The 11,314-nt window shown below is 40.8% G+C and overlaps 1 protein-coding gene across 1 annotated transcript; it reads right to left on the reverse strand.

Moving 5' to 3' along the window:
* Positions 1 to 2,688: 2,688 nt before the first annotated feature.
* Positions 2,689 to 8,954, reverse strand: kcnk3b (potassium channel, subfamily K, member 3b). Its single transcript, XM_034195588.1, has 2 exons — positions 7,736 to 8,954; positions 2,689 to 3,981 (listed from the first exon to the last, which is right to left on the reverse strand). Exons 1-2 carry the CDS (start codon positions 8,148 to 8,150, stop codon positions 3,095 to 3,097), a joined length of 1,302 nt encoding a protein of 433 aa, XP_034051479.1. The 5' UTR covers positions 8,151 to 8,954; the 3' UTR covers positions 2,689 to 3,094.
* Positions 8,955 to 11,314: the final 2,360 nt, after the last annotated feature.

Consider the following 11,314-nt stretch of genomic DNA (forward strand, 5'->3'; position numbering starts at 1 on the left):
ACTCGACCTTGTGATGTTCGTTTGTGAGACGCTGAGGACCGCGCCTGGGTTTGACACATCGAGCCCGTGAAGCAAGGAAGGGTGAGGACACATGCTGTCAGAACACATCAAAGGTGATTAAGTGTTTGACTAATTGTTGATAGTAACTTGGTGTTTTGTTACACAGTATACTTGAATTGTGATGAGAATTGTGCAGCTTGCTTCTCACTGCTGTGGCATGCAGATAAGTGATCCTCCACCTGTTGTGAGAAGCTGCTCATTTGCATAAAGTTAAAAAAGATACAGACCTGAATGTGTTGCTGATAGCGTGTGTCTTTTGAAAGATATTGTTGTAACTGCTGACTTACCTCACCTCTTCTTTGCTTCAAAGAGAGTCAGTTTGTCGTGTCCACCTGGGGGGTGTTTGGCGGTGGTAGTGGGTCCAGGAGCGCCGGGCTTTGATCCTTGCGGGCGCTGGAGAGCGTGCCAACAGTCACTCCACCAGAAGGACGCTATTTTTGTTTTTACACTTTTTATGCACAGCGGATTAAATAAATATATTGTTTTTGGAACCGCTTTTCTGGTTATTTGTAGCGCTGGGTTCCGTCTGACGCAGGTCCGCTCCTCAACCCGCGTCGACACATAACAGAGCAATACAAATATGGTTCGTCTGTTTCTCTGGTGATGACCCATGGTCACAGACATACAGTCATGAAATGACATGAATGAGAAGCAGTTCACTCTGATCATGCCCACATCTACTGGTCAGGTGCGTCCAGTCGGCCGCGCACGTGTTCCGCTCAACACACGTGTCCCGCCCGACATGTGTGACTTGTGGGCGGCGCGCCACAGCACTGACACCGCATCATGTGGAACAAAGCTCACGTGGGTGACATGACAGTCAGATTGCCAGCTGACGGTCCGTTTCAACCTGGGGGGCTGTCAGTGTCCACTCCATGCACGTGGCCACTTGCTGCAGCTTGTTGCCACAACAGCGATATAGGTGTTTATTTATGTCCATGTAAATACAGCAATCAGACACATGCAGCTCACAGTGGACAGTTGTTAGTCCATAACTATCCAAACACAGTAGGTGTCCAGCTGGAATGTCCAGAATGACAGATCACCACAGCTGCTTCTATCGGAAGCCATGCCTCCTGTGAGTGAAGTGCACACACCCACGTGTCAGTGTGTGTGTTTTCAAAGTCACATTCATGGGGAACTTAGACAAATTTCATAGCAGTATGACGATGGTCATCTGCAGTCTGTTGTCGTGCCAAGAGTGCGACTGGCCACGACTGGAATTTGGCCGGCACCTACCACAAAAGGATGCGATTGGTTTGCACAGCGCACACTCTGCCTTTCAGACCCTTGTGTGCGCACATAGTTGTAGCAACAGGTGTACAAGGTGTTGGCAGCAGGGACGACATTACACAGTTTGCACACAATTCCTACGTCATGCACACTAAGTGTGCACATTGTACAAACTTCACACTATGTGTGAAGGGACCCTCATTAGGGGACTGTTCAGCCTTGGCAGAGTTATGAGATCTCTTTAGTTTTAATATATTAACCCTATTGTTCTTACATTTCATATCTGTGTGGATCAAGTTTATATTGTCAGCACAGTTGCTGCAGCAGCAAACATCCAGCCCCTCTCATGAGGATACACCCAGCAAACACAATTCATTTTGTCATTGCCTAATTTGATCATTTATTTATGTACAAAAAAATAAAAAATTCTAAGGTGCTTTTATTAAAGTCTTACTATTTTCAGTGAGTCAGTGCTCCCAACATAACTCAAAAAGAAGCTTAACTAGTTTCATGATTTAAAACAAGAACAATCAGAGATTTCTGACGTCTGGCAAGGGTTGACGAGGACTCAAAATAAAAAATATGTGATTCACCTCATGACCCGAACTTTACCTGAATCCGGATTCCACAACACAATGCAATAATTGGATACTGATCCAGAATGGTCTGACTGATCAAGGTGTTGCAATGTCATATTTAATTCACAAGCTGAAACAAAATACAGTCTTCCTGATATTGGTTTTACATTGTGATGTCGTATCCATGAAGTATTTTTTTACGTAATCCTTAAAATTCTACAAAGTGAAATCCTGATCCAGAATCCAGATCTGGATCCAGATCACCTCCAAATTTTCAACACACATTGGTATGTTACCTATGCCATTTATCTTATATAGGTAACATAATTATTATGCAATTCAAACAATATACTTTATGTATTTTAAATAAATACTGTCATTATTATTGATTTAGAGTAATTATATTTTATTAATACTAAATACGTAAAGCTGAGGATTATGCATTTCAAATAAATAGGATTTATTACAGTAATGAATATGCATCATGTAAGGTTTATTTGGTAGGTTTGTATTAAAATTATCTAAAAAAAAAAAGTAAATGGGAATTTGTCATGTAATAAAATTACATAAATCTTAAAAGTTAGGGTTAAATATTTCTGTGAGTGTATTATGTCTTTGGCGGACGTATAAAACATTGAACAAATAAAGCCTTTTAAAGGTCAGTGTGGGAGTATTTGTAGTTTTATAAATGATTTAGGGCATCAGAAGTTGAGGCCTGAAATGGTGCCTCTCAATTCTTATTGCATCAGTCACAAACACTACAATAATAATAATAATAATAATAAAAAAACATTAAGGAGGATCAAAGCACGTGCCGTACATGAGAAAACATTCAGCCGTCTGCGACTTTAAGAAATGGGATGAATCATCACCTCTGACATTCACAACAAAATCAACAAAGTTGGGATATGCTGCTGAGCTGTTGTGCATCGTTTATTTTGTTTGGACATTTTATTGCTCCCTCGTCTGTTCACTTGGCATAAGATGACTCTGACGTGGGGTGGGTGGGGGGCGGGGGGCCTCTGAATGCACATCCTCAGTTCAAAATAAAGGCATGCTGCACTTTGTCAAATGCCCATTTGAGTATGAGTTGGTTGGTGTTTACAGTGTTCTGTGTACTGTTGTATTATTGAGTTTATAGCACCACAAACATTTTGGCTGTGAGGAGTCTCAGGTGCACTTGGCAGTATTACGCCGTGTTGTAATCTGCTGCTTTTGAAAGGCTAGACGGAGCTGCGTCTCTTAAACACCCTGAATGGAGAGAAAATGTGTAGGCCCGTTGTTATGGAGCTTATACTCGTGCACTGACGTGGACTGCACACACAGCCTGTTGATCCAGGCTCCATGTAGTGAAGACAATTACTGCTTTGTTGCAAGTAGGCATCGGAGAACGTCAGCTTGTGAGGGACCGTGGTGGGTATGGCGCCTTGCAGCTTTTCCTTGCTCCTGTACCACAGGCAGGAGCATATTGTCTGGAAATGAAGCACTTCAGTGTAGACGCGTTTGAAATCTTTCGCCTTCGCGGTATCATCTGGCGTGGAGGTGGCTGAGGCAGGGACGGGGATTAGTCGAGTCACCTCTCCTCTGGGCTTATTGCTGGAGAGCAGAGCTTTCTGCTTAGCGTCTCTCCGCTCGTCCTCAGTGTTCATGGTCAGGAACCGAAGCACCACGAGGTTGAGGAAGGCCCCAATCACCGTCAAGCCCGTTAGGATGTAGATGAAGCAGAAAGCTACATATCGGGGGTCGTTGTGCAGGGCGTTGTCCTTCTGTAGGGCCACGTAATCGCCAAACCCAATAGTGGTGAGCGTAATGAAGCAGTAATAGAAGGCATGGAGGAAGCTCCATCCCTCGCAGTGGGAGAACGCCACAGCCCCCACACACAGGGTGCTCATGCAGGAGAAGAAGCCCACTGTCACCATGTTTGCCATGGAGACCTCCGTTTGACGCAATCCCAGGCACTTCTTGGCTTGGTGCAGCAGGTACCTGACAAAAGTGTTGATGCGCTCCCCAAGGCTCTGGAACATCACCAGGGTAAGCGGGATCCCCAGGAGGGCGTAGAACATGCAGAATACTTTCCCTGAGTCTGTGCTGGGGGATGCATGACCATAACCTAAATGAAAAGACAGTGACATCATCTAGTGCTTAAGAAGAAGGTGCAGCGTGGCTGTTCACAGTAGTGCTCTTTGATCATCTTGTTTTAAACTGCTGCTTTAGTTCAATTAAACCAAAAGGAAACAGTCACACACTGCTGTATAACTGGAAAAACCCAACCGCACTAATATAATTCACACATACTGTAGCTGGCATTTCCTATGCAGTCTAAAAATAGCTGTCATTAAAAAAAAAAGAAGCAAAATAATCACATGACTTAAAGGCACCAATAGAAAATATAGTGTAAATATTTAAGTGAAACATAATAGATTATTCAAATGTAGACTATTATTATCAAATACAATTTCATCATTATTTAATTAAACTGACATCTCATAATTTTTCTGTCAAACTCGCCTGTTAAATCCTGCACCTAAAAAGGGAACCAATAAAGTGTTGTTTTACAACACAAATAAACAAACGAACAGGAAGGTTGGTATGATCTGAGGACTACAGATCGAAAGTAGCTTTTAGCTAAATCTGGCATATTTACACTATGTCATGAAAATGTATAAAGTGTTCATTAATGTGCATCCTCATCAAATAAACAATAAAAAGAAAAAAGAAAGAATGTCAGGAAAAAAAAAGCGTGGGTTGGATAATATTACATAAACCTAAAAAAATACAATGGTGGGTAGGGCATTTATAGGATATAAATAGGATCTATTTTTAAAAACACGGAAAGTATTTAAAGCATTCTGCTAGGTAACATTATATTGTTAAAATATTTAAATATAGATATTATAAAGCTTTTAAAATTGGCTAGTTATATGATTATAATATAAAAACAGATAGGAAAGACTAGTTTAAAAAACAATCACACTGCGAAGGATTGCATTATTAAAATGCAATTAAAATTTTAATTAAAATTAAAACAGCTAATTAAAACAATAGGTTTAGGATTATATTTTGAAAAATTTTAAAAAATACCCTGAATGTTAAGTAGAATTATAATGAATATATACAATTTGCAGGTCATGTTATATATACACTCAACAAAAATATAAACGCAACACTTTTGGTTTTGCTCCCATTTTGTATGAGGTGAACTCAAAGATCTAAAACTTTTTCCACATACACAATATCACCATTTCCCTCAAATATTGTTCACAAACCAGTCTGAATCTGTGATAGTGAGCACTTCTCCTTTGTTGAGATAATCCATCCCACCTCACAGGTGTGCCATATCAAGATGCTGATTAGACACCATGATTAGTGCACAGGTGTGCCTTAGACTGCCCACAATAAAAGGCCACTCTGAAAGGTCCAGTTTTATCACACAGCACAATGCCACAGATGTCGCAAGATTTGAGGGAGCGTGCAGTTGGCATGCTGACAGCAGGAATGTCAACCAGAGCTGTTGCTCGTGTATTGAATGTTCATTTCTCTACCATAAGCCGTCTCCAAAGGCGTTTCAGAGAATTTGGCTGTACATCCAACCAGCCTCACAACCGCAGACCACGTGTAACCACACCAGCCAGGACCTCCACATCCAGCATGTTCACCTCCAAGATCGTCTGAGACCAGCCACTCGGACAGCTGCTGAAACAATCGGTTTGTATAACCAAAGAATTTCTGCACAAACTGTCAGAAACCGTCTCAGGGAAGCTCATCTGCATGCTCGTTGTCCTCATCGGGGTCTCGACCTGACTCCAGTTCGTCGTCGTAACCGACTTGAGTGGGCAAATGCTCACATTCGCTGGCGTTTGGCACGTTGGAGAGGTGTTCTCTTCACGGATGATGCGAAGGAGATGTGTTGCACTGCATGAGGCAAATGGTGGTCACACCAGATACTGACTGGTATCCCGCCCGAATAAAACAAAACTGCACCTTTCAGAGTGGCCTTTTATTGTGGGCAGTCTAAGGCACACCTGTGCACTAATCATGGTGTCTAATCAGCATCTTGGTATGGCACACCTGTGAGGTGGGATGGATTATCTCAGCAAAGGAGAAGTGCTCACTATCACAGATTTCGACTGGTTTGTGAACAATATTTGAGGGAAATGGTGATACTGTATATGTGGAAAAAGTTTTAGATCTTTGAGTTCATCTCATACAAAATGGGAGCAAAACCAAAAGTGTTGCGTTTATATTTTTGTTGAGTATATATAGCTACAAAGTGGGATTACAGTACATTTTAAAAACATTTAAAGACTAGGGTAGCTTATACTTCATTATTAAATATCTGAAAAAGAAAACATGGCAATAACACAAGAATATGCAACATTATGATTGTTAAATATAAAGTTATAAACAAAGTGTGAGGTGGTTATACTAAATAAATGCTATGCTAAATGGTATACTAGTAGTACACCACACTATACTGTATTTTACATTATACGTCCCATTTTTGCATTATACTATTTTATATAACGGCTGAGTGGATCCTTGTCATTTGATTGGTGACTTGTATGTCACGTGACATGGATTATTTGTACCATTTTCCACTGTGTTTCATTGACCGTGCAATAGATCTTTTTTAGCATGCAATATTGGTGCTATATGAAATGTGCTATTGCACGCTCGACCACCGCGTATGCTCACACTACCGCAGTGGCATTTAGCTAAACATAGCAGAGTTTGTTTTGCTGGCAGATGACGATTTGAAGGAGCTAATTGACACTGCTAATTCTTCTACCACAAAATAACAAATCCACTTAGTTGTAAGCCATCTAGAGGCATGAAGAGCTGTTAGGATGAAAAGCTGGACAAACGTCTGAGGTGATTTTTTGCTGGACTGAGGAAATACACAAAGTCTTTTTTTGGGGGGGGGGGGGGGGTACACAAAGTCAGTACACAGCATCATGGACTACATCGCAATTTTGGACTCCAATTTAAAGTTCGTATTGGACTGTTAAGCACCGTGGAACATCAAAATATAAGTCCCTTTTCTGTTGTTTATAAATTAATAAAATATCAAATAACAAGGATCTATTTTAGCTGTTACATAAAACAAATAATGAATGTTTTTTTTTCATGCTTTCAACAGTGTGAATATTTCATGATGAAATATTCATATTCAATATTCAAATGAATATTTCATGATGAACTATTCATACCATTGAACACAGAAACATTCATTATTTGTATAATATTTATTGTTACTGTTTGCCTTTTGTTAATTTAATTAATTTATTTTTTATTATTATTATTATTTTTAATTTAATTTTTATTAAATTAATTTAATTTATAAAACAGTTTTCAAGCTATTTTCAAGCCTAAGCTATTGATGCACTGTTTCTTTCTCTTTTTGCTCTGTATGCACCACTCTGCATTTAATCATTAGTGATCGATCTCTGCTCCCCTCCACAGCATGTCTTTTTCCTGGTTCTCTCCCTCAGCCCCAACCAGTCCCAGCAGAAGACTGCCCCTCCCTGAGCCTGGTTCTGCTGGAGGTTTCTTCCTGTTAAAAGGGAGTTTTTCCTTCCCACTGTAGCCAAGTGCTTGCTCACAGGGGGTCGTTTTGACCGTTGGGGTTTTACATCATTATTGTATGGCCTTGCCATACAATATAAAGCGCCTTGGGGCAACTGTTTGTTGTGATTTGGCGCTATATAAAAAAAAAATTGATTGATTGATGATTGATATATTTGTACTTCCTTGTATTTGACTGTTGACCTGAGTTATTGTGAAACACAAACATTTTTCTTTGGCTGTAAAGGCAGTTATTGAGCGTAACTCACAGCTGCTGTCAGTGTGTAACGGCTGCTCACCTATTGTCGTAATCACAGTGATGGCGAAGTAAAAGGAGCCGGCGAATTTCCACTGGACTCCCGCTTTGTGAGGTTTGAGGTGCAGAACCACCTGCTCCAGCTCGTTGTAGTTCTCTTTGGTCAGATTAAATTTGCGCATAAGTTCATATTTCCTGGCCTCGAGCCTCCTTTTGTGACTTTTTTCCTGTTTTGACTCCAGCGTGTCAAAGACAGCTGCACCGACCACCAGGTAGGTGAGGATGCTGATGATGAGGGCAAGAGTCCTGGCGTTTTGCCTCTTCATCATCGAGCCGCAGTGGAGGTTTGAAGTTTGCGGGAGGGAGCTCAGACTCTCTGCGACCCTCCTCGATGGATGCAGGATTCGACAGTGTCGAGTTTGGAGACGGAGCTCTTCTCTGTGCCGCCACCCCCACATCACAGTTGGGTTGCTATTTGGACTATTTGTCACCGGCGTATATTTAGACTGTGCAGAACAGACACACAGGGCAATCCCACCTTCTGCTCCGCACGCTCCCCATCATCATTTCAGAGAAGAGCCACTCTGCAGCAGTTAGTTCAGCTCCCCCCGCCACCAACAAGAAGTAGTGTGCAACCTTCACGTGTTCATTCACAGATAAAATGTTTGCCCAGTGGCTATTTAAACAGACGAGATCTACTGGTTTCACAAGTTGTCTAGCAACCCATACAATAAGCACCCTTACAGTAGGTAAATATTTAAAAGGCACATCCTTTAGGCATCGAGCAGGCTGCAGGGCTACGAAAATAAAATATTACACACAAAATACATTAGAGTGATTGCAAAAAAAAAATTTTTATGGTAATATTATGAGAACCAAGTCAGTGAGTTCAAACTAGAAGTGTGCATACCTCTACCAGGGTAATAATTCCCAGCTGTTATCCACCAACTGACAGAGGACAGAATTCTGACTCCCCCACCATCAGATCTTTGTGATGTCATGAGGCAAGAATGTTACAGGAAGAGTACACTTTTTTACAGCTCTGCTCATTGAAACATTGTTATCCGTCAAGCTTCAGAGTGCTCGCACCTTTGACAATTGCATTGGATGCAAAAAAAAAAGAAAAAAAAAAGAGAAAAAAATCCATTTTCTAAAAATTTGTTTAGGAAGGAATGGATGAGACTTCCAAGTATGAAACAAAATTATGAATGCATCTTTGTGTTTTATGTCTAGATCGGACTGACTCCATTTCATTAATACTGACCAAGTTCAGGTCAGGTCTGGCATTGCCGCCTTCGATCCTGGATGTACACAGTAGAGGTAGGCGGATCGATCCTAATATCGATACTATCGATACCAACGCTGGTGTTGATATTGAATGATCCTCGTGTAAAAACATCGATACTCAAGCTTTTTTTCTCTCCCGTACACACTGACTGCTGCACACGCAGATTCATCAAAGTCTACTCTCTTTCTGTAACAGCATCGCTGCGCTGTGTCACACAACACGGAGCAGCTCACCCTTGTATTGTGTTTTGTCAGCCCTCTACCTCAGGAGATTTTGTTTTAAGTTGTGTTGAGTGATATTTTTTAAACAAAAATGTTGATTGTGATAATAAAGTATTTTGTTCTCACATATGTTTGGCGAAATTCTAGGTCTTTTGGATCCTTTGGATCTATGAAGCTTAAATATGAAAAAGTATCAGTATCGGTATTGATATCGGCGATACTGGGCCTGTATTTTACTTGGTATCGGATCAATACCAAAATTCCCGGTATCGCCCACCTCTACAGGTAGACAGCCCATCCATCCCACCTCTATCTATCTGCTACAGCCGGGTATCCTCTGGGTCTTCTCCATCAACTGTAGTCCTAACAATGAGGTGCCTGCTTGCTCAATAATGCCTAGAGAAGTGCAACATGATAAAAATGTCATAGTTGATGTTCCATTGTAATCCAAGTAATATTCCTTATCTGAGTCTCCTGAAGTAACCATTCGTTTGAAAGAAATTCGCTCCTGCATTACTAAAGGATTCTCAGAAGAGATCTTGTACTAAAGACATCTAGCCCTTGCCTTTGGTCGCGGGTTACCACTCCAGTCTGACAAGTAGGACAGGAAGAAGTAGGACCTTAAAGACTTGGAACTTTGTTCTCCTACAATGGTATCATCATCACCAAACACCCCCCTGTCCACCGACCACAATTCCAGAAGCTCTTCCTTGGTGTCTCTGTCTCAAAGTTCAAGGACACAAAGTCATGAATGACACTGCCAAGACAAGTGAATCTTTGTACAAAATCAATGCTTTCACTGTATACAGATATACTTCTGATGGCCAGATCCTTGAAGTCATTGAAAGCCTGGACACTTTGATTCCTCACTCAGCTTCTCCAGTGTTATAGTCAGGGTTTCGGAGAAGTCAAGGCAGTAATTTTTAGTCACTGCTTTCCAACACCTGACTGATACCTCACTTTAAATTTTTAGCATTTACTACTGAGTGCACCTGGACAAATAACGGAACAAATACAAAAACTGTTGTTCCTGCTTCCTTTTAAAGGTTTGTCTGGGTGAATTGGGCAAATTTCAAAATTTTCTCTCCAGCATTTGTAGGGCAGCATTGGTAACTACTTATGTTCTGACCCATGATTGGCTGAATCAGTGACACAGGATTTATATCACCTTGTGATAGGTTATTATTGCCTACATTCCATTTAATACTTGAAAAGACGTTCAGCTGACCATAGTCGTCTGCCTCACAGCAGGCTATATTTGGCCCTCAGCCCGCCAGTTTCAGATCTCGAGACTATAAATCATCATGATTATTAGTTTTTCTTGCTGAATATAATGTAAGGTACCTGTTATTACTTATACCTAAACAACAATATCCTGCTGTAAATGATTATGGAACAATAAAATCAAAACATTTTAAAAGTTTGGGAGCTCAGTACATCTAAAGCGCCAGTGCAGTGGTTCCCAAACTGTGAGTCACCACCAGCTTCTGCAGGTGAGCTGCAGCCATAGACACATACATATATTATTATACAACCCCTGGTAAAAATTATGGAATCACCGGCCTCGGAGGATGTTCATTCAGTTGTTTAATTTTGTAGAAAAAAAGCAGATCACAGACATGACACGAAACTAAAGTCATTTCAAATGGCAACTTTCTGGCTTTAAGAAACACTATAAGAAATCAGGAAAAAAAATTGTGGCAGTCAGTAACGGTTACTTTTTTAGACCAAGCAGAGGGGAAAAAATATGGAATCACTCAATTCTGAGGAAAAAATTATGGAATCATGAAAAACAAAAGAACGCTCCAACACATCACTAGTATTTTGTTGCACCACCTCTGGCTTACAGCTTGCAGTCTCTGAGGCATGGACTTAATGAGTGACAAACAGTACTCTTCATCAGTCTGGCTCCAACTTTCTCTGATTGCTGTTGCCAGATCAGCTTTGCAGGTTGGAGCCTTGTCATGGACCATTTTCTTCAACTTCCAAAGATTTTCAATTGGATTAAGATCCGGGCTATTTGCAGGCCATGACATTGACCCTATGTGTCTTTTTGCAAGGAATGTTTTCACAGTTTTTGCTCTATGGCAAGATGCATTATCATCTTGAAAAA

This window comes from Thalassophryne amazonica, chromosome 19 (genome assembly GCF_902500255.1).
Source record: "Thalassophryne amazonica chromosome 19, fThaAma1.1, whole genome shotgun sequence".
NCBI classification, from domain to species: Eukaryota; Metazoa; Chordata; class Actinopteri; order Batrachoidiformes; family Batrachoididae; genus Thalassophryne; species Thalassophryne amazonica.

Coding starts and splice junctions, on each gene's coding strand:
- kcnk3b (XM_034195588.1), bottom strand. CDS start 8,150: ATGTGGGGGTGGCGGCACAGAGAAGAGCTCCGTCTCCAAACTCGACAC. Junction 3,982..7,735: donor CACTGTGATTACGACAATAG/GTGAGCAGCCGT, acceptor CTTTTCATTTAG/GTTATGGTCATGCATCCCCC.